General features: G+C 48.7%; 1 protein-coding gene across 2 annotated transcripts in view; it reads left to right on the top strand.

Moving 5' to 3' along the window:
- Positions 1-18331: 18331 nt before the first annotated feature.
- Positions 18332-22074, top strand: part of SYT17 (synaptotagmin 17) — a 75495-nt gene continuing 71752 nt past the window's right edge. Inside the window, exon 1 of one of the 2 annotated variants that reach the window (XM_028091682.2) lies at positions 18332-18434. Coding sequence is in view for 1 of the 2 variants with exons in the window: in XM_088017008.1 (XP_087873134.1) it covers positions 21851-21950 (100 nt within the window). In the remaining variant the exon portion in view is untranslated. Of the gene's footprint in view, positions 18435-21850; positions 21951-22074 lie in introns of those variants that run through there. The other variant, XM_088017008.1, reaches the window with a different exon arrangement.

The raw sequence follows: 22074 nt of genomic DNA, 5'->3' as shown, positions 1-22074 counted from the left end.
TGCATTGCATGTGCTCACGTCTTTTTGCATCTGAGCTGCAATGATAGTAGGTATTGTTTATCGATCAGTTACTATGTGCCAGGTATTGTGATGTTATTATTGCCATCAGGTCATGGGCCCCATGAGGGCGGAGATGATCTTTTACTCATTTTTGTAACCCCAGCATGGTGTCTGGAATCCAGTAGGTGCTCTGCAAACATTTACCAAATAAATGAAGTATATAACTATTCTCCCCAAATCCAACACCACCAGTTTAAATGGTGTAAAAGTCTAGATTTTCAACTAGTCAGAAGAAGCTAAGTTATGCTGTCGTAATAAATGAGTCCCTGAATCTCAGTGGCTTCAGAAAACGGAGGTTTATTTCTTATCTCTGCTACCTGTCTAAGCTAGAGGAGTAGGGGGAGGGCTGGGGCTCTGCACCACTCAGTCACTCAGAGACTCAGGCTGACAGATGTTCATACATCTCAACCTCTGCGTTCTTGGTCCCCAGAACAATGGTAAGAGAGAACTGAAGCTTGTAGCCTGCTTCTTAAAGACCTTGGTCTTGTCTGCTACAGCCATTTGGTTAGAATTAATTCCATGGCATCACCTAGCTGCAGAGGGGCTATGGAATGAAATCTTCTTTGACCTAAGAAAAGAGGGAAAGGAAAGGGGGAAGTTCGACCCATGGTAGCATACATGTGATACGTAGCTAAATGATTCCAAGGTGGAGAGAGATCGTCCATTTCCATCCACTTGCCTAACTCCCAGCATAGGTTGGCACCAAAAAAAAAAAAAAAAAAAAAGGTGTACTGTCAGGCTTGTAGGGTTTGTAGGCTGAATAATGTATGAATAAATCAAATGAATGATCATCTCACTTTTCGCCTGGCTTTGGGAAACACACTTTCTGAGTCATATTTAATTCCCGCACTCTGAGGCTGAATCCTTTAAAAGATCCTAATTAGATTCTTGGAAGAAATAATACCCATCAGACAAACGAATGACAGGAGGTTGCCTGTGGAGCTCAACTCCAGGCTGGGAAAATGTAATAAGAGGGCCTATCCCTCTGGAGACTAAACAGATCGGAGGGAGAAAGGTCATGCCGATTCATAGCGGGCATAAGGCCCATAAATAGTGTCCTTCAAAGATCAGCGCCCTATTCACTGTCAGTCTGAGGAGAAGGAAGGAATACTTTCACATGATTCGAAGTACGTACTTTGTTTCTGACGTATTAAGCTCGAGACAGTTCTGGATTGTTGACAAGGGTGTTCTACATTCTAAAAGGCTGTCTTATGGGCAATATGGGAAATTTCAGAGCCATCTCCATTCTGTACATTGGTAAAGAAACAGCAAGTCTTCCTGGGAAGGCAAAAGACACCTTTGTGTTCTTGCCTGTTTATTATTCTCCTGTGTGAATACACATGGTTTGTCGCAGTATCCTAGGCTCTCACAGGGGACCTCAGAATCATTCTAGAACCACCAGCTCAATTTGCAGATGAAGAAATTGGAGACTATGCAGGTTAAATTTAGCCCGGTTTAATATCTGTGGCTGGGCAGGTTGTGCACAGCAGAACTTTGAGGGTGCTGTTAATGCAGGCTCCATGTGAATGGCACCTGCTGTGGTTGTGCCGTTCACTCATCCTATAAGCCTTTATTGTGAAGAAAAGATGATCTCTTGTGGCTTTGAATGAAAAATGTGTATAAATTTCAAGTACCTTTCAACGTATTATTTAAAGAAGATTAGCATAGCTTTGCAAAGTATGATTCTCACATTTTCAAAGTGTCTCATATTTTTGTTTTCCTTCTGGAAGTCAGTGTTCCATTGCAGCTAAGAGTTCAGACTCGGGAATCAAGGAAGAAATGTGATTTGATCATTAATTAGCTGTGACCTTAGGCAAATTGCTTCTGCTTCTCTAGTATCGGGCTCTACATTTGTAATATGAACATAATATTATCACTGGGTTGGACAATGTTACTTACAGATTGCCCAGCCCCCCCTACTTCTTTACATACTGTGAATTTGTTCCAGGTAGGGGTGGACTTAGACTATAGATCATGGTTGATCACTAAGCTAATCAATCGGGCAGTCCATTCCCTGCTTTCCCAGACTCCTTTGCACCTAGGGGTAGCCATGTGATCCTGTTCTGGCCAGGAGGAGTGTTGCTTCCCTTTCTAGGCTAGTTGGTTATACTTGAGTCCCTGTCATTCTTTCCCAGAGTTCATAGTTCTTGAAGGCTATGTGCATCCATCTGGGAAGAGAATCCACCTAAGCTCTGAATCAGAAATCACAGACCCATTTTCTCCTTCCAGGGGGGCCAGTGGTCCCGTTGTATGACCGTGGCCTAGCCACTTCCCCTTTGGGGATCTCAGTTTTCTCTTGTAAAGTGGAGGAGGGGGGGTTGGATGGTGTCTGAGAGGTTATTTATTTATTCGTTTACACAGGCAAAGAGGACTCTTCAGTCCTCGTGCCTAACCACCCACAGCCCATCACCCTTTTAGCTCCTCTCCGAGGGGAAGATGCTAGCTGGTTCCTTCAGAGTCCAGGACATTCTCCGGGCCATGCCTCACTAGTGGGAGGGGGTCACTACGTTGCCATAGCTGCAGCCCTGTTCTGCCTCTCTCCCGCTTCACAAAGCTGGGCAGGGCTCCGATCTAATGCTTGCCTGAACTCTTGTGCTTTCCCACTGGAAAACTGGTGGCCATTTGATTGTGCTCTGTATTAAGTTTGGTAAGACCTCGAGATTTATATTCATGGATTGGAGGTAGGGAGCTAGGAAGCCTGTTTTAGTCTAATGTTCAAACTAAGTGCTCTGATCTAACTTTTTTAAGGGACCTCTATTGGTGATTATTAGGTTCAAGTTCAACTCTTGATAAAGAAATGTCTCGATTCCAGTCTAGCTTCAATTCCTTGTATATGGCTCCCTAAGGAAATCTGAGAGCTGGGTGGAGTAGGAGGGGGGTACAAGGAAGTTGACAGCACTAAGTTTCAGGCATTTCCAGATCCCCGGTCTCAGTGGCATCAAAAAGATGAGCAAAATCCCAACCCAAGTCAATTCCTACTAAATTTTCAACAACTATTTCTGAAACACCCATTTTGTGCCATGTCACAGCCAGCTCTGATGTTCTAAAATTCTCCTATGTTGGTTGACACCAACACTGAACCCCAAATTCCATCCTCACAATGGCTTGTGGTTTCCTTTCCTGAGACCTGAAAACCAGTGGTGGCTCCAAGGGGACAGCACTGGGGAGTTTTAGTCTTCCCCATCCCTCAATTTCCATCAGCCCATTCTTTAATATGACCAATTGACATTGGTCTTAAAAAAAAAGATTTTATTTATTTATTTGAAAGAGAGAGCACCAGCGAGTGGGGGTGGGGCAGAGGGAGATGGAGAGGGAGAAGCAGACTCCCTGCTGAGCAGGGAGCCCGATGCGGGGCTCCATCCCAGGACCCTGGGATCATGACCTGAGCTGAAGGCAGACGCTTAATGACTGAGCCACCCAGGCGCCCCTGGGAGAGGCTATTAAGAGCTATTTTAGAATTCTGAAGTTAGTGCTATGGGCATTGAAGGAAGGCTTCATGGAGGTGGTGTCACTTGAGCTGAGTCAGGCAGAAGGGGAAGAAGTGTTGGGGGACAGCAGGAGCAGATGTCTTACAACCGGCAGCATGCTGGGCGTAATTGTTCTCGTGTCAAGACTTGGTATGATGTGGAGTTGGCCGAGACTCAGCTCTTTCTGCTTCTTAGTCCTGCTGTCATTCTTACTCTGGAAGGGACATATGTAGGGATCTGCATGGAGCTGCTCCATCCAATATGCTCGCCACTAGCCACATGTGGCTCATCAACACGTGCAATGTCCCTAGTGCCACATGTTGAAACGACAGTACGTTGGATATACTGGGTTAAAGAAAACATGTAAAATGTATAAGGAAATTGTGTCATAAAATATGGTATATTGTTAAAATTAATTTCACTGTTTCTTTTCACCTTCCCAAAAACGTGGCTAGTAGAAAATTTAAAATTAAATATGTGGCTTGCATTATATTTCTATTGGCCAGCACCTGTTGGGAGCCACCAGTTGGGTTCCCTTGCCAAGGCTAGGGCAGAGAAGTAGGGACCTACTTCTGGGGACCCATGCCAGGGTCTGCTTCTGGTAGCTGGAGCAGCTAGGAGAGCAGGCATGGAACAGAAGTGAGGGCTAGGTTTGAGGAAAGAAAAGGGATCCATCACCATCTCAGCAGATGTTCATATGCATGCTGTGTATCGGTTAGCTACTGCTGCATAATAAACCACCCCCAAAACGTAGTCACCTGAAAGAACAATCATGCTTACGTGTCTATGGGTCATCTGGGAAGTTTGCTTGTCTAGACTGGGCTGGGTGGATTTTGACTGTGTCTCTTCATGGGCCTCAAATTTAATTGGTCCGTGATGGGGCTTAGCCATCAATACATTTTAAAAGCTCCCAGGTGATCCTAATGCAGCCAGGATGGAGAACCATTGATTCAGACCCTAAAGCAGTGGTTCTTAAATTTTAGGGTGCATCAGAACCCCCTGGAGAACTTATCAAAATAGAAATTGCTGGGGGCGCCTGGGTGGCTCAGATGGTTAAGCATCTGCCTTTGGCTCAGGTCATGATCCCAGGGTCCTGGGATCAAGCCCCGCATCGGGTTCCTGGCTTCAGCGGGGAGCCTGCTTCTCCTCTGCCTCTGCCTCTCTCCCTGCTCATGCTCTCTCTCTGTATCTCTGTGTCTCAAATGAATAAATAAAATCTTAAAAAAAAATAGAAATTGCTGTGCCTCACCCCCCAGACTTTCCAATTCAGAAGTTTTTTTTTTTTTTTTTTTTCAGAAGGTTTAGGTTAGGCCCTAAGAGTTTGCACTTTTTTTTTTTTTTTTTTTTTTTACAAGTTCCTGGGTAATGCTGATGTTCTGGTCTGGGGACCTCGCTTTGGGAACTACTGAGCAGGAAGAAAACAGTTATGACATAGTGGGGAGTGGGGATTCCTACCAGACAGGATGGAGAAGTAGAAGTTCCATCTGGGCTGGGAGGAGCAGGGGAGAGAAAGAGGAAGTGAGGTAAGAGATTAGATTTAAAAGTCCTCACTCTTACTTCCTGGAGGAAGTAGCAAAGGACAGTGAGTTGTAGGAATCGCCAGCACAGCTTTGGGGAATCTGAGAGAGTGGACGTGGTATTCAGTTTAGCATAACACAGCCTAGGGATATTGCAGGTCTCTTAGAGAAACCCACTTTGGCATGGTACCACATCAGTGTGGCATCAGAATGGTAGCTTAACCAAGACTGAGGGAAGATCTGGGGTGAGGGTGGCCTCGAGGGCAGCCTGCCAGAGTCCTGACTGCTGTAGGAAAAATCCCCCGGGGTCTACAACAATCCCCCCCTTCCCAGCATTGGGGGGGGTGCAAAGGTTACTATGGATCATTTGAAGTCTGGGGTTGGGAAGAAGCAAAAGCAATCACAGGAACACGAGCAGGACCCATTGTCATGGGGAATAGCTTCCAGCAGAAAATCCAGGAACCAACGCAGTCCACACCAGCACAGACCTGCCACTCCTTGGTGAAAAGCAGCAAGCACAGAAGCCCATATGCAAAGCAGGGCTAGGACTAAGGTCAGGTGAGGAAGGTATGTGGGACACAAAATTTCTGGGTAGTGCAAATGCAGGGTCAGCACTCACCCTAGCCCCAGTCCCTGCTCAAAGGCAAGAGGAATGAAACCCCCTACACTGAGGTCCCACAGACTTCACAGTCTTCCCACCCTACTGTTGGGCAGTCTGACACATTCCCTGCACCCATCATGGAAAAGGCTCAGAGCTGGGGACACCCCTTGAGCTGAGGGAAAGAGTTCTATTCACTCTGTTTCCTGGAAAAAGACTATTTGAGATCAGAAGAGACTAGATTATCATTAACGGGTAAAATTTCCTGAACCAGAAACGGAGTGTCAGATCCAGATAGAAGAATGGAAGGGAACAAAGAAACTTGCTCGTTTTGTACAACTGAATCACAGTGTCAAGTTTGCTCCGGGATATTTCATGGTTGGCATACATGGCATCAAAAGTTTTTAACAAATGAAGGTTTGTCTGAGACAAGAAAGGGTTTGAGGGGCGCCTGGGGGGCTCAGTTCGTTGAGCATCTGCCTTCAGCTCAGGTCATGGTCTCAGGGTCCTGGGGTTGAGTCCCACATCGGGGCTCCTTGCTCAGCAGGGAGCCTGCCGCCTCCCCCTGCTTGTGCTCTCTCTCTCTCTATCTCTCTGACAAATAAATAAATAAAATATTTTTTTAAGATTATTTATTTATTTATTTATTTATTTGACAGAGAGAGACAAAGCGAGAGAAGGAACACAAGCAGGGGGAGTGGGAGAGGGAGAAGCAGGCTTCCCGCTGAGCAGGGAGCCCGATGCGGGGCTCGATCCCAGGACCCTGAGATCATGACCTGAGCTGAAGGCAGATGCTTAACGACTGAGCCACCCAGGCGCACCAATAAATAAAATATTAAAAAAGAAAGAAAGAAAGAAAGAAAGGGTTTGAGCCTCATAAGAACTTGGCTGGGTAGGAGGTTCAGAGGTGTCATGGAGATCCCGTTAAGACTGATGAAGCCAGGCAATGGGTGGGTAGACGCCTCTTTCTGAGAAACTGGCTGAACCTACAGAGTGAGGACAGGTCTGGAATTGAGGGGACCAGTCCCACCCAGTAATTACATTGTTACTCACTCTGCGGCATTTACTTTGGAGAGGGAGGGGGCCTGATGGGCAGGGACACTCTCTGGGTCATGCCAGATTGGGGGCAGGGGAAGCCTAGACTTCACAGCTGAACTTAGCCCCCCTCCAAAGGGGCACATGTTTGGGTGTCTGAGACTCTGGTGAGGCACCTGATCCCCTTCTCAGGGGAGTCTGTGGCTCCGGTAGTTGGAGGAAAAATGTGGTCCCCAGGAGAGTGAAGTTAGCCAGGCCACAAAGAGGATCCACTGTTAACCTGGGTGTGACAGACAGGAGACACTTCCCCATCCTAACGCCTAACTTCACTTCTTAAATTCAGCTCTCCCTGGATGATCTCTCCCCTTCTCCAGTTTTCCCTGTGCTGTGTGCATTCACTCTGCAAGACGGGAGGAAGTCAGGTTAGGGGAGGCCTTGCATGCCGGGGAGGGGGTTGGTATTTATCTTGCAGGCAGTGGGGGCCACGGAAGGCTTCTGAGCTGGGCACTGGCATGCCTAGTGTTTCCCATACCTTCACCCCGAACCATGCCTGGCTTGTAGAAATTCGTACTCAATACACTTGGTAGAATAAATGATCTGTGCAGTGTTTTAGGAAGAACTGGGTGAGTTTCCACTATTTTAGCACAGCCTCTTTTTCCATTGCCCTAAAGCAATCTCTGACCCACCCTTCCTCTGCAGGATGCTTTGCATTTATTTCTACTGATCGCACATTCAATTTTTTTCAGGGAGATTAGCAGCTCAGGCTTCACAGATCTTATTTCTGAACCCACAAATACCTAGAACAATGGGTCATCTAGTAGGGTTTGACATTGGTCCTCACCCAAAGAACTGTGGTTGGTCCGTCTTTGATTTTTTCTTTTTTCCCATGATAACCTTCAAAGTTGATCGGGTTTAATGGAATTAGAGCACGGTAAAAGGCATGAATATCCTAAGATAATAATGCCTTCATTCATCCTATGTTCAGTCTCCAGGATTCTGTGGGGTCAGAAATGGAATGATCAGGCATTGTTTGGTATAACAGAAAGAGCTCACTGTCAGACACCATTCAGATCCCAGCTCTGCCCCTGGGCTCTGCCCCTCAGCCCCTTAGTAGCTGTCTGGCCTGGAATGATTTGCTGAATATCTCTTGGTCTCAGTTTTTTTCTTGAAAACTAGGTACTGCCTGTGTGTCTGGCTCACAGAGTTGTGAGGATGGTAAGGAAGACACATATTTGAGTGTTTAGGGCAGTGCTTAGTCACATAGTAAGGGCTCAATAAACAGAGTAGTTATTGAATACCATCCCACGGTGAAAGTCCTAGTGATTGGGGTGCTGTATCAAATACTTGATATTTTCAACCCAAGGCCCTTGAAAGATACTGGGGCTATTTCTGGGCAAGGATGAGAATAAACACCATGAGACATGCTTTAAGGATAAAACTTTTTTCTTTTTTAATAAAACTCTTAAAATAAAAATCTCTTTCTCCTCACAGAGCTCCCCAGCCTCAGAGATCATTTGGATTTAAGCTTGCAGGGGAAGATGGTTTTTTGTTTTTTAGCTTTCAGTCCTGGATAGGAGTGTGGGTGGAGGTGAAGGAGCAAGGGGTACAGGAGGGACTCAGAGAAGGAGAGGAGGTACTGGCGTCCTCCAGGTGGGACAAGGAAAAAGAGATTTATGTCACAAGGGCTGGCTTTATTTATTTTTTACTTTTTAAAGATTTTTATTTATTTAAGAGAGAGAGAGTGAGAGAGAGCACGAGAGGGGAGAGGGTCAGAGGGAGAAGCAGACCCCCCGCCGAGCAGGGAGCCCGATGCGGGACTCGATCCCGGGACTCCAGGATCATGACCTGAGCCGAAGGCAGTCGCTTAACCAACTGAGCCACCCAGGCGCCCACAAGGGCTGGCTTTATGGCAGTGCTACAGATCCTGTGCTTGGAAAGATCCTGAGCTTGGTTTGAAGGTCTGTTGTCATTGTCATCTTGAAATTGTTAATAACATTTTGAACAAGGGGCCCCACATTTTCATTTTGCACTGAGCCCTGATAATTATGCACAGCCAGTCCCGTAAAAGCGGAGGGCTAAGGAGCGGAGGGGGCTCAGCAGATGCCGAGCTGCCTGCCCATGTGGACCCTCTGGTGACCGTCCCCTTTGGATCCCGTGCTTTCCCAGAATCATTCAACACTTGTTAAGTCCTCTTGAATGAAGAGAGAGGATGTGGACATGGATGGCACTGTCTTTAAGAAGGGAAAATCTTGGGGCCCCTGGGTGGCTCAGTCATTAAGCGTCTGCCTTCGGCTCAGGTCATGATCCCAGGGTCTTGGGATCGAGCCCCACATCGGGCTCCCTGCTCTGCGGGAAGCCTGCTTCGCTTCTCCCTCTCCCACTCCTCCTGCTTGTGTTCCCTCTCTCACTGTGTCTCTCTCTGTCAAATAAATAAATAAAATCTTAAAAAAAAAAAAAAAGAAAAAAGAAGGGAAAATCTTGCTGCCCCTGATCAGAGTGGATGTGAATATAACCAGGAAGGCATTTCCCTATGAGCACCGGTGAGACTGTCACCTACATACTCTGAAGTCCACACTGGCTGCCCTCCCCCCTGGGCCATCTTGCCCTGTTAGGATTTTTCTGCCCAAGGGGGTAATATAATGGCTATCTGGTGTTTCTGCCTTTCTACCATTCTTACTGCCTCTGTGGGAACTGCTTTTTGCTTTTCCATGTGTTTCCAGTGGGTCTGCCACTTGTGGTGTCCTGTCTCCCACAACAGGCACGGGCATGTGACCTGGGCTGGGCCACTCAGAGTGCTCCATCCGCCCTCACCTCTGAGACGGACCCGATGGACCCGCGGTGGCCATTTAGGAGCCACCAAAGCTGAAACCGCCTCCGTCCTCTGATTGCACCGAGATGGAAATGACAGGTCATCTGGAAACAGACCAGTCAGAGTATTTCATGCTTCCTCCATTCCCCGCCATCACAATGTTAGATTTTTAATGTTTTGTTTTGTTTTAAGATTTTATTTATTTATTTGAGAGAGAGAGAGATACAGAGATTGTGAGAGAGAGCACAAGCAGGGAGGAGAGGGGAAAGCAGGCTCCCCGCTGAGCAAGGAGCCTGATGCCAGGACTCGATCTCAGGACCCTGGGATCATGACCTGAACCGAAGGCAGACACTTAACCAACTGAGCCACCCAGGCACCCCCCAGAAGACCACTTTAAAATGTCAGAATGTTATGAACCCTTTTGGGTCTTACTCAGGGCAGAAATAAGGCTATTTATAACTCTTCATTTGTATTAACTGGGACACCAATGGATATTTTCATTGATTTTTTTTTTAAAGATTTTATTTATTTATTTATTTGAGAGAGAGCGTGCACGAGCAAGGAGGGGGAGGGAGAAGCAGACTTCCCGCTGAGCAGGAAGCCTGATGCGGGACTCAATCCCAGGACCCTGAGATCACGACCTGAGCCAAAGGCAGACGCTTAACCACCTGAGCCACCCATGTGCCCCATCACTGATCTTTCATAGAAACATATATCTAAAAAGTGAGGAAACATATAATTCTCGAAGTGAATTTGAGAGGAGAGCCTTTAGACATAGAACAACAATAACAACAACAACAAAAAACCTTTTAGGCAAGAGATTTCATTTTATTTTCTTTTTAAAAATAGCTTTGTTGATACGTAATTTACATACTGTAAAAATCACCCATTTTGAGTGTACAATTCAACGATTTCCAGTAATGCACAGTCATGCCACCATCACCACAAAGCAGTTCTAGAACCTTCCTGTCACTCCCCAAAACTCTCTCGTGCCTATCTGCATCCATTGCACATTCCCACCCCCAGCCCTAGGCAACCACTACTTTCCTTTCTGTCTCTATAGATTTGCCCTTTCTGGACATCTATGAATGGCGTCACATATCAGTGGTCTTGCTTATCTGGCTTATTTCACTTAAGTCAAATGTTTTCGAGGTTACCCACGTTGTGGCATGTACTGATCGTTCATTTCTCTTTATTGCTGTAAAGTATTACATTTTATGGCTCTGCCGCACTTTGTTTATGCATTCACCCATTGATGGGCATTCGGGTTGTTTCCACTTTGGGGCAATTATGAAAAATGCTGTTGTGAAGGATCACATATAAGTTTCCATGCAGTGCAATGGCCCTTTAGATGATGTTGAATTCTTCTTCACCACAGAGAAACAGGCTCTTTCTTGGAAGAGTACATAGGCCTTCATGAACCTTGCCTTGAATAATGGATAAGGTGTTCAAACTCATTTGCTACCCCAGAGAAGGCAAAATTGTTATAGGTACTATCAGAAGGTCTCTGTCCCTATACAGGAGATTTCCCCATGTCTCTCTTAACAAGGTGGGATAAGACCCAAGTGGGGCCCATTAATTGCTACCTGGATTGACAGACATATGGATGTCTGGAAAAATCTCTTTTCTCACTGGGGTAGCGATGCTGAGAAAATGTAAAGTTGGCGCCCGTGAGGGCCCCTTGTCCTCTACATGGAAGGAGACTGTTGGCAAAATCCATTCGTTCGTTCAACAATACTGTTGAATGCCTTCCATATGCAAGGCACTGCTCTAGGTATTAGGGATACAGGTGTGGGAGAAACAGACCAAAAAACTACAAAAAACCCTGAGCTCATAGAGCTTGTTTCTAGTTGGGAAGACAGACCATTTAAAAAGAGGAAAAATATAAGATATGTAACATGGTGCTATGTTTTATGGGGAAAATTTAGCAGGGAAGGTGAACAGGGAGTTCTTGGGAGAGGGGAGAGGTGGTTATTTTGAAGAGGAAAGTTGGTGAAGATCAGATAGAAAAGGTGACATTTGAGCAAAACCTAAAAGAGGTTGTATTATCTAAAGTACTAATGAATTGCCACAGACTTAGCTGCTTAAAATAACACATATTTATTATCTTACAGTTTCTATGGGTCAGGAATCTGGGCACGGCTTAGCTGGATCCTCTGTTTCAGGGTCTCTCTCAAGTCTTTAATCAAGGGGTCAGCTGGGTGGGGGGGATCTCACGCGAAGGTTCAACCAGGGGAGGATCCACTTCCGAGCTCACATGGTTGTTAGAATTTTAGCTTCTCTAGGACTCTTGGGCTGGGGTCTCAATTTCTAGCAGGGCACCCTCATCTCCTTGCCATGTGGGTCTCTCCAACATGGGAGCTTGGGTCATGCAGAAAGAGTTGGCTACCAAGGCAGAAATTACTGCCTTATCTAACCTAATCACAGAAGTGACATCTCATCACCTGTGATAAGTTCTGCCCACACTCAATGGGAGGAGATTATGTGAGGGGGTCCATACCAGGAGGCAGAATCATTATGGACCATCTTGTATGCTGCCTGTCATACAGGTGACGGACTGAGCCATGGGGGAGCTCAGAGGGAAGAGTGTAACAGGCAGAAGAAACAAGTGCAGAAGCCCTGGGCCAGGAGCTTGTCTGGAGTGTTCAAGAAACAGTGAGGAGGCCGGTGTGGAGTGGAACATGCAAGGGGTAGGGGAGTAGAGATGGGGACAGCAGAGGAGGTAATGGGGGGGCCAAGTTATGTGGGACCTTTTTGACTTTCCCCTTATGTGAGATAAATGACATGAGCTGACATTTCTTGTAGATCCTCGATTCTCCAACTGTGGTCTGTGGATCACCCTTAACTCTTGTTAGCAATGCACAATCCCAGGACCCACCCCAGACCTAGTGAATCAGAGACTGCATTTAACAAGATCCCCAGGCGAATGACATGCACAGTACAGTTGGAACCTCAGTGGTTCTCACCCTGCAGCCAGCATCAGAATTACCTGGATGAAACCAGAAGTTTCTGATCCAGTAGATGCAGGGTGAGGACTGAGTTTCCGCATTTCTAGCAAGGTCCCAGAGATGCTGACGCTGCTGGTCCAGGGACCATGCTTTGAGAACCACTGGCTTACAGTGTGCCTGGTGCCAGGGCGCAGGGACGAGGAAGACAAAACCCTTCCCTTGAAGTTGTGCAGAGCATCAGACCCTGCTCCTGGCCTCTGGGGGGAAATGACACATCAGGCCCAAAGCTCTTTCCTTGTCGTAAGTCCTAGAAAAGTAGATTTTATGTGCTATCACAACGGTGCTTACCTTAGCTCTCTGTTCTATTTGTGCAGCTAAATTCCATCTCTGTTTCTCCTAGCTGTGGCAGAGAGAGGAACAGGTGGTCACCAGTGCCCTGCCAATAGCTCTTCAGATGTTTGCAGCCCATTATTAAATCGCCCTCAGATTTTCCTTCTTGAAGACTAAATAATTAGCTACCCTTCTCTGAATCATGGGGTGGAGAGGCTTTGGCTGACTGCCACTCCCAGCCTCAGACGGGGGCATATGTGGTGGAAATTCTTGAACCAGTGTGGGGGCTGGAGGTAAGCTGGTGTGGGGGCTTCAGAAGCTAGACCCGGGGACTCCTTCATCACAGCAAGATCCTTAGAAGTGACGCCAGCAGACAGGAGGCAAGATGACACGACTGGTGCGATGCAGAGAACAGCTGGAGGTGAAGCGTCACCAGCGAGCCACACATCCTCAGGGATTATGGGCACCATCAGGGGCACCCCCGCCCCAGTGCCGTCTCCCACCCTGACTCATTCCAGCCAACGGATCGGCCCGCGTGGTGATGAGCCTTGTAGGAAGGAAGTGTGTGAACATCACAGAGATGATGTCCTAGCATGCCAAGGTCAAGGTCACACGTTGGACCACCTGCATCAGCCATCTCCTAGGAGAAGGGGCACCATGGCCTCAGATTCAATGTTATGGGAGAAAGAAACAGAGAACCACTAATTGTAAACATACACGAGTGTTTCGCATTTTCTCATGTGCTTGACTTCACACCAGCCCTCAGAGGGAAGTATTATACCCATTCTGCTGGTGAGGAAAGCTGAGGGTCCTGGGGACAAAGCAGCCTGCCTGAGGCCACACAGCTGTTTAGGTAGGCCAGGCTGCACTGGAATCTAGATTTCTTGCTATCCTCAAGCCACATTCCCTTGGTGAAGATGAAGGGGGTCGGAGTCCCATGTGGTGTTAGTTGGTCATGTCCGCCCTGGGGATCATACTTAACAAGTGTCTGCTCTGCTTCTTGCCAGACCAGCTATTTAATTAGCCCAGAGCCTTCCCACTTCCCCAGAGTTCAGAAACACTGCCCAGGATCATGGGCACAGCTAAAACAGGATCGGAATAACATGTTTGGGAAGCTGTATAATTAAAACTGACTTAGGAGACAAGTGCCGTCAGCCTGTTTGGCAGAAATAGAAAGTCACCTAACCAGAATGCGTGTTGCCCACATGGTTGCCCGCAATTGCTTTTTGCTGTTCTGGCACTTTTGAATTATAATAGATACCCTGAGGTCTGTGGTTTGCCCTGCCACTCCTAACTACCTTCTTAAGGATCCTGAAGAGAAAACCATTATTATGTGTCTGCCCTCTGGGGTTGAAGGGGAGAAGTTGAGGGGCCAGGTTCCTTTTAAAATCTGTGAACTGAGGTGAGCCTATAATTGCCCCCAGGAGATGACTGAAGCCTTATCTCCTGATCAACTCTGAGCACCATTCTGCCTCAGGGGAGTCTGAACTCCGGAACCAACTCATCTTCCCATTGGACATCTCTACACCTCCCCCCCATGTTCCATAGCCACGCCATTGTGGGCATGTTGTTTTGTCTCCCAGAATGTCTTTCCTAGAGAACCCCATGCTCTCTGCGTGGTCTTCATGGGATGGTGGCTCATGTGATCTGCTCACCTGGTCCGGGAGGACTCAAGCAGGGTGCTAGCTCCTCTGCTTGGTCCAGAGGTAGGCACTTAACCCAAGCAGGACCAATTCGAGTTTTTTTCCTTAAGATTTCATAAAAAGTCTCTCTTCCTTTTGGAGCATAAATTAATAAACCAGAAACTCAAGTCCACCACTGGCCATGTTTCTGCCACGTGAAGCAAACCTACTCCAGGAGAAAAAAAATTCCAAATGTTCAGAGAAAAGCCTTGAAGAGGTGAGACATGGACAGACAAGGCCTTGTGACTTTTTTTGCATCTCTAAATCCAGGCCTGACTGTAGGATTGGCCCCTGGACTTCCCAGTCAGTTCTTTTTTCGCTCAAGCTGGATGGAATGGAGTTTCTTCCAGGAACCCTGCATAATACGTATCTGAGAGTCAACATATCCAAATATAAACACCCAACTCTTCCCCCCAGCCAACCTGTCTTCCTCCACAGCCTCCCCTGCCTTCCACCACCTTATCACTACTCATTCAGTTATAGCCACTGATTCACTGCTATTACCACATGTATGAGGCTCAAATCACTTCATACCTGGATTGCTGCAACCTCCTCCCTGCCTCCAGGCTCGTCTACTCCCCGTCACAGACAGACAGACAGACACACACACACACACACACCCCTGCCAAAATCCTTCTGGGCCTGACCCTTCCTGCTCTTCTGTGGAGTAACTTACCAGGCTGCAGGGCATCTGGCCTCTCCTACGTGATGAACTTCACCTCCCGCCATCCTCCCCTCACTCCAGCCAGAGAATTACTTGGCAGTTCCCACTCTCACCCCTGAGGTAATGCACACGTTACTCGCAGGGGTTCCTAACCCTTTCTATGCCATGGACCCCCCCACCAGTCTGCTGAAACCTAGAGACCCCATCTAAGGATAATGTCTTTAAATCATAGAGTAGAATACATAGGATTATAATGTTACACTTATCAAAATATTAAAACCAATTTATTTATGGTGATGTAAGGACTTCTTCATTAATGCATTAAATAGATCTAGTAGTTGTGATTTTTCGAGAAGTAAAGAGTGTAAATAAAATTTCAAGTTATTTGCCTCAACTGTAATGTGAATGTACCTGATTTCGATGGACTTCTATTTCTATTCTACTCTATTTCTGTTTCTATTGGTGACAAACCCAGGTAAATGTTAATACTGTTGTGGTTTGTTGCCTGCATCCATAGTGAAAAGAAGATACTGAATTTCATGTAGGGGTTAGTGACAATGGAGATGTAACTCTTTTCCTTCCTAAGTTCAGGAACCACACAGAATTCTGAAGTAGGGGCTTCTCCCGAGATTTGGGTGGGTACCAGCTGCTTTGCGCAAACAGGCACAGCCTTGCTCTGAGTCCACATTACACCTCACAGCCAGACTACAGGTCCCTGTGAAGAACAGGGAGAGGCTCACAGAGCTGGGGACCCTGAAAGCCAGTCTTGGAGTGACATCTGAGAAATGACTTAGAACTGACTTCTCCTTCATTCTTTGGAGGCAGGGTGGCGCAGCTCTGAGGCGCTGGGCTTTCAGAGTTAAATATATTAGCATTTTTGTCCTGTCTCTGTCACTCTTCACTTGTCTACCTAGGGTGATTCACTTTCTCTCTCAGAGCTTCAGCTTTCTCATCAGGAAAATAGGCCGGGGATAGTACCCACCTTGTAGGGCTCCGGTGAGGATAACAAAGGAAGTGCTCAGCTCTCAACCACGATAACGACTCAAGAGTTGGCAGCATCCATTAGCTATTGTTACCATCCATTTACACATTCAACAAGCATTTATTAAGCACCTATTGTGTGCCATGTGCTTTACATACGGAGAAGAATTTGATAACCCCAGAGGTAGGTTCTCTTGTGCCCATTTAAAATAACCTCATTCACAGGAGGAGGGGTGCTTGGTTTTCTCAGACAGTTTTAAGTCCTTAGGGATTAAGGTAAACTAATCCTAAGGATTTCCTCCCCCCTCCCCCAATACCCAGTACTGTGAGGCAGTGTGGTGCGGTGGCTAGGGGAAGGATTCGGTGTAGGCTAAGTTTGAATCCCAGCTCCTCAATGACATATACCCTCTGGTCAAGTTACTTCCAAGTTGCTTTATGTCTCCTCTTTTCTCATCTAGAGACTGGGATAGTAATAGTGCCCACCTCGTGGTTATGAGGGAATTGAAAGTTGAATTTGTGTAAAAGGCTTAAGGCTGAGCCTGGCACACAGTCTCAAAATGGTTAGCTCTTCTTCCTGGGAACACCTGACAAACTCTTCCACCTCTCTCAAGCTCCCCCCAAAAGCGCCCATCCCAGTAGGCACCCCTTCTCGGTGAAGCCCTCCCCCCGCCAAGCACCCTTTCCATCAGTGCTGAAGAAACAGTATGGATAAATACCGTTAAGTGGTTAGGAGGGCACCCTGTGTGGATTCAAACGCCAGTGGGGGTGGGAGTGGGGAGTCTACCTCACTGCACCTCAGTCTCATCTGTGAACTGGGGACGACTGCAGCGCCTCCCCCAAATAGGAGTCAACAGCAACAACGGAAACATTTATTGAGTGCCTACTCTGGTCAGGAGCTGTGCTCAACATAGAGTGAGCAAGGCAGAGGACAAGGAAATGAAATCATGCTTGCGAAGTGTTGAGCACAGTGCCTACCGGATGTAAGGGCTCAGCATGTGTTGTACGCCACGTGCAACGAATGAAATCTGACGGACATACAAAAAAATGTGCACTTGGTTCGATTTTCACGCAAAAGATGTACACAGACGCCCATTACGCCTTGTGCACGTTCATTTCTTCACGTATCCCCACAAAACAGCCCTGGAGAAGAGGCAGGACAGAGATTTTATGCCATTTTTAGTGATGAAAAAGACAGACGGAGGCGCTGGGAGTTAAAAGGCTGATAAACTGGTGACTGACAACGGGAGACGGCTGGGCATTTTAAAAAAGAGAACCAGCGGAGGGCAATGTTCCACTTCGAATCCCTCAGTGGCAGAGTGGGCCCCACTTCTGCGGCCTTGGGGGTGGGAGAACCGGTTTGAGGGGAGGACCCCAGGCCCAGGGCGCCCCCGCCACGCGGGCGGGCGGGACAGGGTGCGCACGCCCGGGGGCGCACGCTCGCGGGCACGGAGCTTTGAGCTGGCAGAGGCGCGCACGGCGCGGGCGCGACGCTGGGTGGCGCTGCTGGGCCGCCCCGCTCCAGACCTGTTGAGCCCAGGGCGCAACTCGGGCAGGGTTAGGGTGAAGGGGCGCTCCGCTCTCTCCGCGCGCCCCTGCGGCCCCGGCCACAGCACGTTCCCGCCCCCCGGCGCCCTAGGCCCCACCTGAACTTAAAGCTCCCATTCATTTGGCCTCTGCGTTCCTCGCCGCAACAGTTCTAGGCGCGACGGGTGGGGCGGGAATAAAGTTTTTCCAACCCGGACTGGGAGAGGGCTGGATGGGGAGGACCCTCCCCGCCCCAGACTCCACGGCGGGCAGGACTGTACCCCCTCGGTTTCAAGACCGTCCCGGGGGCTCTGCGCTCGGTAGGTGCCAGCCCCGGTGCCGACCGGATGGGCTGACCCGCGCACCGCCCCCTCCCACCCCTTTCCCCATCTCCTCCCCCGCCTCTGGCGCGCCCGGGCCCCGGCGTCTCCAGCCCCGCCTGCGCCGGGGTCGCTGCAGTCCCCGCGGCCGCCCCGGGCTCCCTCCCCAGGCGCCCCGGCCTCCTTCCAGCCAGGGCAGCGCCTCGGGGGGAAGCGCAGGACAGCGAGAGTGGCCGAGGCGGGGGCTCTGGGCGCCCCAGCTCTCCCAACCTGGGAGGCGGCCCCGACTCCAGGAGCCGGAACGCAGGGAAAGGCAAGGACGGGGCGGCCGGCGGAGGGGCGGGCGTCGCTCATCAGCCACGCCAGTCACGTCTGGGGCCACCCGGCTGCCTTTTTCTTCCTTCCCCCCACCTCCCCTGTTGGCGAGGGCAAAGTGGCCGTGGCGGCGCCATGCCCGGGCCGGAGTGAGTGCGCGAGGGCGAAAATGGCGTACATCCAGGTAGGGCTGAGGCTGGGGGGCAAGGTCCGCGGTGCGGGTGGGGGGTGCCGCGCCCCCTCCGGCCGTGAGCACGCGGAAGGGAGGGCACACGGCTGGGCTCCCACAAACTTGCCTCGAGAGAAAGGGTGCCCGAGGGCACGCAACCTGTGCAGCGGCGCGGGTGCGACCCAGGATAGGGGGCTGGGGACCCCCACACCCGGGGATGAAGGGCCCCTGTGGACTCTGCACGCGCGCCCTGGCCTCCTGAGGAGGGAGTGGGGGTGGGGCGGACTTTTCTGCCCCCATCCCCTCCCCTTGCACCCCACCCCAGGGGAGGGGCCGCGGGGAGGGCGGCCCGGGACGCGCCAGCCGCCCGGCCCGCCAGCTGCCGTTGCCGTGGCGACGGCTCTGGCTAATTGGCCGGCGGAGCGAGCCTGAGGCAGCTGTTCCGGCCAGGAGGGACAAGGACGTCGTCTCTCCCGGGCACTGGGTGCTGAGGGGTGGGGGACATACTATAGGCGCGCTGTTGGTGGGGGCGGGAGCAACCGATCATTTTCGGCCATTGCATTGGGGTCTGGGAGTTGTGGACCCCAGTCACCTTGAGGAAACTCACAAGAATCCTTGGACCGAAATAATTTCCAGGCATCCTTTTTGGGGGGGGGTGCTGCTTGACTACGAGACCTTTCCCTTCAGTACAAGGCGGGGAAGTGGCGACAGGTCAGCGCCAAGGTCATGCAGTCAGACCTGCAGTCAGACCCGTTGAGCTGCTTGCTTTTTGGGGTTGGCTCCTCTCTGCCCGGCAGAAAAGCCTACAGGTTCCCACATCTAGGGTGCATCTGGGCTCACTTCTCTCACCCTCAGCTACAGCTGAGGGGGCTGCTGGTCTTCTAGTTCCCCACTGGCTCACATCTTGTCCTCAGACTTTTCAACCTGGCAGGAACTCTGCTCTGTCACCTGTCTTGGTCTCCCCATCCCTCTGGTGGCTTAGATTTGCACCACTGGCTTCTATGGAATCTCTAGATTCTCTTTTCAAGTTCAGTGAAGGTCATATTTTCTGTACACTTACTGCATGCTGAATGTTGTGGGGCTATTCAATAGTCACTCAACAAACAATTGAGTGACCACCTGTGAGCGCTGGGGATACAGTTGTGAAAACAGCATAGTCTCTGCCCCTCAGAATGCACAATCCAGTGAGAAATACACAATATTAGAACATGCTTCTGTGGTTTTTAATAACCACCTTCAGGACAGAGATTAGTGACTTGCCCAAGGTCACAGCTGCTTAGGGGTCGTGGTGGGATCTAAAAGGGAGATGGTGGGGATCAGTGGGGGATTTGTTAAGCAGCTAAAATGAGACTGGCTTGGTGAAACAGACTTTCCTTCTAGAACAAGGTATGAAACTTTTTCTATAAAGGTCCAGATAGTACATTTTTTTTCTTGGAGTGCTACATGGTCTGTGTCACAAATATTCAACTCTGACTATGGCATCGAACGGCTATAGACCATAGTAAATGTATGGGCGTGGCTGTGTTCCAATAAAACTATTTGTGGACACTGAAATTTGAATTTCATATACTGTGTGCTAGTCAAGAAGTATTCATTTTCTTCTGGTGTTTTCCCAACCATTTAAAAATGTACAAACCATCCTTAACTGGAGGACCATACAAAAGCAGGTTGTGGGCTAGATTTAGCCTTGCAAGTCATAGCTTGCCAACATCTGTTCTAGAATATCTGGATTCTCCTTCCTGTTTCTTTCTGGCTTGAACCGGTGATCCTCTCTCCAGTCAAATACATGAACCCAGTGGACTCCATGTGAGGAAAGACTTAGCATGCTGGGAACATAAAAACATCTTCCCTCCCCTCTTTCTCTTCCTTGGTTTCTCTTTGCTCCCGGACATTGATTTTGTACCTGGGGTTTGAGAAAGCTGGATGCTTGGGCCCTATGGTGGCCTTTGTCTCTACTCACGTGGTTTTATAAACAGTGTCTTTTGATCACCACACACCTAGGAAATGCTTTCCCTCTATGGAAAGAATGGGCATGGACTATTGTCCAAGGAAAAAGCAGCCCTTTATCCTTGCACTTTATTGTAAGCATTTTCAAGCACTTTCTCATGTAAGTGCACGAGGGCATAGCTTTTTGCTGCGTTTTCACTGTTGCATCCTCCAGGACAGTCTCTGATGCCTAATAGGTTCCAACTGGTCTTGACAAACCACCTTGTTCTCATAAAGCCACAGAAAGAGTGCAGATATTTTGCAGCTGGGCAGCACACACAAGCATTTTTATAGTCAGAGTCCTAGTTTAGCCCTTCCACTAAAGAAAAGAGGGAACTGAAGTTCAGAGTGGCCCCCTGACTTACCCAAGTCACATGATTGGCTGCTAGTGAAGCCAGCACTAACACTTACCCGCTCAGCTCTGCGTGGCCCCCAAGCATCCTCAGGTCTTGCTCTGTGTGTGGTTCGAGTTTTGCTTTTGGAAGAGTCTGTGATTAGTGCCTGAGACTTTCTTTCCCAAGCTGCAGCTATTCCCTTATCACTTAAAGGATTTTGAAATTTTCATGAGCTGTGTACCACTTGTACTATATTTACTTAATACTTTTTCCTATAAATGGACTCACTTTCTTTTTTTAACTTAAAATCATATGAAAAGGAAACTTTATGTCACTACCATAATAGAAAACCAGGATCACTTGATATAAACAGAAGGCAACTGGAAAAATAAACACAATGATAGTAATGCCACATAATTAGTTATGTCCAAGGCTCTGAGCTGAGGTCTGCTCTCTGTTTAAAAAGGAAGAGGGGATGGGGGTGGGGGGGAGTTGTACAAGTGTTAGAAACATGTTAACATGCAATGGTACCAAACTGAGACCTCCTCCTCCTCGAGAGCGAGAGAATTGAAAAAGAGGATAACTCTTCGTCTTGATTCAAAATTCTGAGTTTGAGTTCATCCCCGGGATTTTTCCCAGGCTGGGATGCGGGACTCCTAATCTACCTGGTTTCCTTGGCCCATTCATTCCTAAGCCCCTGCGACTCTTCCCTGGCACAGAGGGAGGGAGTCTGTGCCTTGGGAACCGGTGAGAAGTCCTGATGGGAGGTGGGGCTGAAAAGGGAGGTAGCCCCACCCCCCACCCCCTCCCAGGCCCAGATTATGGCTTCCTTCTCTGCTCCCTGTGTTTGTGGGTGGTCATATGAAACTCCCCACCATCACCATTGGAGCAGAATTATAAGGTAGGGCCCCTGGGAGGGTGGGGGGGGAAGCCAAGTCACATCCACTGTGCGTCTGCCTGCGTGTTAGCTAATCATGTCCTTTTGGGTTGGCTTCATGGCTATTTCTGTATAGGAAGGTTTGCTCTTCTGAAGTGTGGCTGCATTGGATAGAATGACTATCTATCCACCCGCTCTGATTCATAACAGCATACGGTGCAAATCAAATCGAAATGCTAAAGTTTCCCATTTATTCGGTGTTGGTTAGCCAGGAGGCTACCAGCAGCCCCGCAGATAGCACCTTGTTAGGGAGTCAGCTCCCTTCCCAGGATGGTAAGTGGAAAGATGCAGGGCTTTTTTTTTTTTTTTCTTTCTTTCTTTTTCTTTTTTCTTTTCTGAGTTGCTGGAATATTGCTAAACTGGTCTTGTCTCTCTTTTTGTAACCCTCTCACCCCCG

The sequence above is a fragment of the Eumetopias jubatus genome, unplaced genomic scaffold, assembly GCF_037043125.1.
Source record: "Eumetopias jubatus isolate StellerSeaLion01/CBP00866 unplaced genomic scaffold, mEumJub1_p1.0 scaffold_12, whole genome shotgun sequence".
In the NCBI taxonomy this organism is placed as follows: domain Eukaryota; kingdom Metazoa; phylum Chordata; class Mammalia; order Carnivora; family Otariidae; genus Eumetopias; species Eumetopias jubatus.
Note: the sequence above shows the minus strand (reverse complement) of the source record. Positions and strands in the feature narration are given on the sequence as shown.